A 3,770-nucleotide genomic window follows, 5' to 3' on the forward strand; every position below is an offset into this window, starting at 1 on the left:
CCCCGCGCCGCCGCGCTTATATCCCCGCCGCCGTGACGAAGCCCCGGCAGCTACGTCGCCTCGTGCAGCGCCGCCCCGGGGCTCCCCGCCCCGCCCCGGGGACGCGGCCGGCGGGGGAGGGAGCCCCGGACACGCGCGTCTTCGCGGTCCCCAGATGGAGGGGAGGGGAGCCGTCCTGGGCAAAAGGCTGCGCAGAGAAGCCGGTGTCTGATACTAGACCCGGAGAAGTGGGGCTGGAAGAGCCCTTCGGACACCCCTGCTGAGGCCCCAGCGTCCCCTGCCCTGTCCCCATCCCCATGCGCATCCCGTCCTGTCCCCATCCAAATATCCTACCCTTTTCCTATCCAAATATCCCATCCTGTCCTTATCCACATATCCTACTTTATTCTTATCCACATATCCTACCCTGTCCCCATCCAAATATCCTACCCTTTTCCTACCCAAATATCCTACCCTCTCCCTATCCAGATATCCTACCCTATCCCTCTCCAAACCGTCCCATGCCATAAAGACCAAGCTGGAGCTGGACACAAGGCGTCACACGCTAACCTGCCATGAGGCCAGCAGGAGCACCAGGCAGCCACAGTCCTGCTTCTGTCTAAGGTTGTTCATTTGCCCTCACGAAATCCCAGGTAGATTACCTCAGGAAATCCCAGTTAGAAGGCCATGACCCAGTTACAGAGGAAGGCAAAACCCCCAAACGGTCTGAGCATGGGGGAAAATGAACCAGCCCCACAGTTAATTTTGAAACCTGGGCTTGAAACACAAATGGCGAGGCCTGATTTTTAAAAGAAGGATGTGGTTGGAAGCATGTTTCACACTCGGGTGTGTTATATATGGTAAATCTTGACAGAATCTGAGCACTGTTTTTTTTAAAGCAGTGGGAGATTAACTAAGTCCTGCACATAAAGCTCCTTCAGGTTTCTGTCCCCGTACAAGTCTAATTGTTCCCTTTATTGGGATCTGGCATGTTGGCAAATGTGCGTTGGTATTGCATTCTCTTTCTTTCACAGCCTTTTGTCAGACGTGCGTGGTGCGTTGTTCTTCTGAAACACATTTATCCTGCGGTTTCTTAGATTTCACTTTACTAGGCAGGATTGAAAATACGGCTTGTGTTTTCCTATTCACTTAGGAATTTAGAACATTTTTGTTATTATTTATTGATACTGTAGTACCTAGGAGCCATAGTCACTTGGACCAGGTATATAAACCGCTGTATAAACACTGTACAAATACCGAACAAAAAGATGCCCCTGACCCAAAGCATATGTGCATGTACTTGCACATGTCTATAATGAGAGTGTACTAGAACTGGACCGATATACGGTAAAACATAAATGACTTAAAATTACTCTGTTTCACCTGAGCAAACCAGCATGGCTGAGCCTGTCTTAACTCAAAGATGGGCAAACTGTGGCTCAGAAGCCACATGCAGCTCTCAGGTAGCTTAAATGTGGCTCTTGAAAGTCATTTAATAGCAAAGTATTATTACACTGGGGCACCATGCACAGATCATTGATGTCTTCAGAGGTGTGTTGGGCTTATCAACATATTGGTTAGCAAGCATCTAGAAGGGCTAGGGAATTTTGTCACCCATGTCCTGAATGCTGCAGTCACTATACCATAACCAGATAATAGCCACAACTACCTAGACATTTGCATTTATATGCTGAATAGCTCACCCGAGTATCACTTAAGAGTTATTATTTACGTTAGCCCTCAATGTGCCAGGTTCTTTACAGACAGTAAGGCTGGTTTCTGCCCCTAGGAAATTGCAGTGTGATGCCATCATCCTGGAAGCTGATTAATGTGAACAACTATATTGGCTGTTATCAGGAGGCACCATGACAGTGTAAGGACTTGCTCATGCAGATCAGTTTTCAGGACTGAGGCTAGTGCAGACAATATAGAGGCAGAGAGAGGGCTGGGACAAATGAAACAAGTGATGGACAAATGAGACTGAGAAGGAAGGAAGCAATTCACAGAGGAAGCTGTGGGATGGTTTGACCAGTACAACATGCAATTTTTCTGTTTTAACCTATTAGACAGTGGAAACCACTTACGTCGCAAGACAAATAAGAATGACAATTCATTAAATGGAACAAACCTCAAGGAAATGATATTTTTCCTGTTGGACTGAATGAATATCCTGTCACTTTGCCAAGTTAATTATAATTGCTCAAACCATATTCTTGGGATGATGTTTGGCTCAGCCTGTTGATTACAACTGAAAGTGTTAATATGGCAGCTAAAGGTCACCAAGTGCTCACAGCAAATGCTCTCAGCCTGTTTCACAAAACAGCGAGCAAGAAATGGCCTTGTCAGTTTAAATAATGGAGGCGATGGTGAAATGATGCAAATGTTTCAGTTATGTGAACTGAATTGCCAAAGTATAGTTATTATTCCACGTAAGTTTAAGTAAACTTTGTTTAAATGGGATATTACTTAACTGGGATAAGCTGGGATCTACCAAAGTATCTTGATTAAGCTGCTTCTAGGCACAATTAAATGCGTCCCACACCCAGTAAAAGCTCATCTTCAGCTAGCTGATAAGGAGTTGAATGTTCCTTCTTAACTTGATACTACCAGAAAATTGTCACTTGAGTGGTTCTGCGAGGGTTTATGAACCTCTTTGTCCAGTGCTTTTGAGTTACTTTCTTACATTGCCAGTCAAACCACAGAAGCTGGCAGGTGAGATCTGTTTTCTCCTTGTCTGACAATTTCCTGGTGGAGAAAGGCATCACCCCATGAACACAATAAACCAGTTATTCTCAACCAGGGTGCCATGGCAGGCAGTCCAGCTTTGAGATGCATTCAAGCAGTGTTATCACTGTTAGGTGTGCAAACATCATACGATATAAACTCAGAGATTTCAAACAGGAATCCATAATGTTAAAAACATTCTGACCCATTGTGGTCTCTCTGAGTTCATTGCAATACAAAAGCAGCGTCTGTTATTTTTCTGCAGCCAAAAAATGAGTGAAAACGAAGAGCTTCCATTTTCTGAGGTATTTTCCCAGAGCCTAATGAGGCATGCCTTTAGGCTAAAAAGCTGAGATCCCTGCAACAAACACATACTACATGCATGCATTCAGTGAAGAACTGGGTGCTGAGGTACAGGTGATGTTGCTAATACCACATATGACTTAGCAAGTGATTGAAAGCAACATTTTAAATTCAAGAGCAACAAAAAGGAAATCAGATGTATTCTAACACTGATGAGAATCCTACATATTTTTCTGGTGTGACTGCAAGGTGGAGTCATCTCTAGGAGAGACAACATGAGTAGGCTTGTCACAGCAACAGGAGATAATATAAATATATAACAAAAACGTCAGGGAAACAATGCTTCAGGGAAAGCAGGAAAATAGTCAACTAAACATAAAATACAATAATACGTGATTTCGTGCCGTATATGTGAATGGGTGTGTGAACTGATACACAAACCCTACAAGAAGGACCCAACTTATTACTGCAATTTATGGTTTCAATCTACTTTTAAAAAACCTCAGAGAATGTAAAAATGTTATTGATGACTGCATGAGAAAGTCAAGTCCAGGCATGCATTGTTCAGTTCATGTGTTGGAAACAGTCACGTGGCTCTTTGGTAACTTTTGTGAGGGCTCTTGGAGACTTCCTTACGTGGACCCTGGAGCATACAGTAATAAACCAGGCATTTCAACACTGTGGGATGTGCTAATTCCAGGCTCTGAGGTACTTGGCACTGGGTTATGAGAGTTGCCTTTTTACAGAAAGTGAGATGGCCTTGG

The 3,770-nt window shown here is 44.2% G+C and overlaps 1 protein-coding gene across 1 annotated transcript in view; it reads right to left on the reverse strand.

Annotated features, from left to right (window-relative positions):
• Positions 1 to 2,741, reverse strand: part of RRAD (RRAD, Ras related glycolysis inhibitor and calcium channel regulator) — a 15,246-nt gene extending 12,505 nt beyond the window's left edge. The window contains exon 1 of the mRNA XM_019505273.1: positions 2,663 to 2,741. Coding sequence (XP_019360818.1) covers positions 2,663 to 2,741 — 79 coding nt within the window. The remainder of the gene's footprint in view (positions 1 to 2,662) is intronic.
• Between the last annotated feature and the right edge of the window lie 1,029 nt (positions 2,742 to 3,770).

Source organism: Gavialis gangeticus, unplaced genomic scaffold (assembly GCF_001723915.1).
Source record: "Gavialis gangeticus isolate Ggan-Ray unplaced genomic scaffold, GavGan_comp1, whole genome shotgun sequence".
Classification (NCBI taxonomy): domain Eukaryota; kingdom Metazoa; phylum Chordata; order Crocodylia; family Gavialidae; genus Gavialis; species Gavialis gangeticus.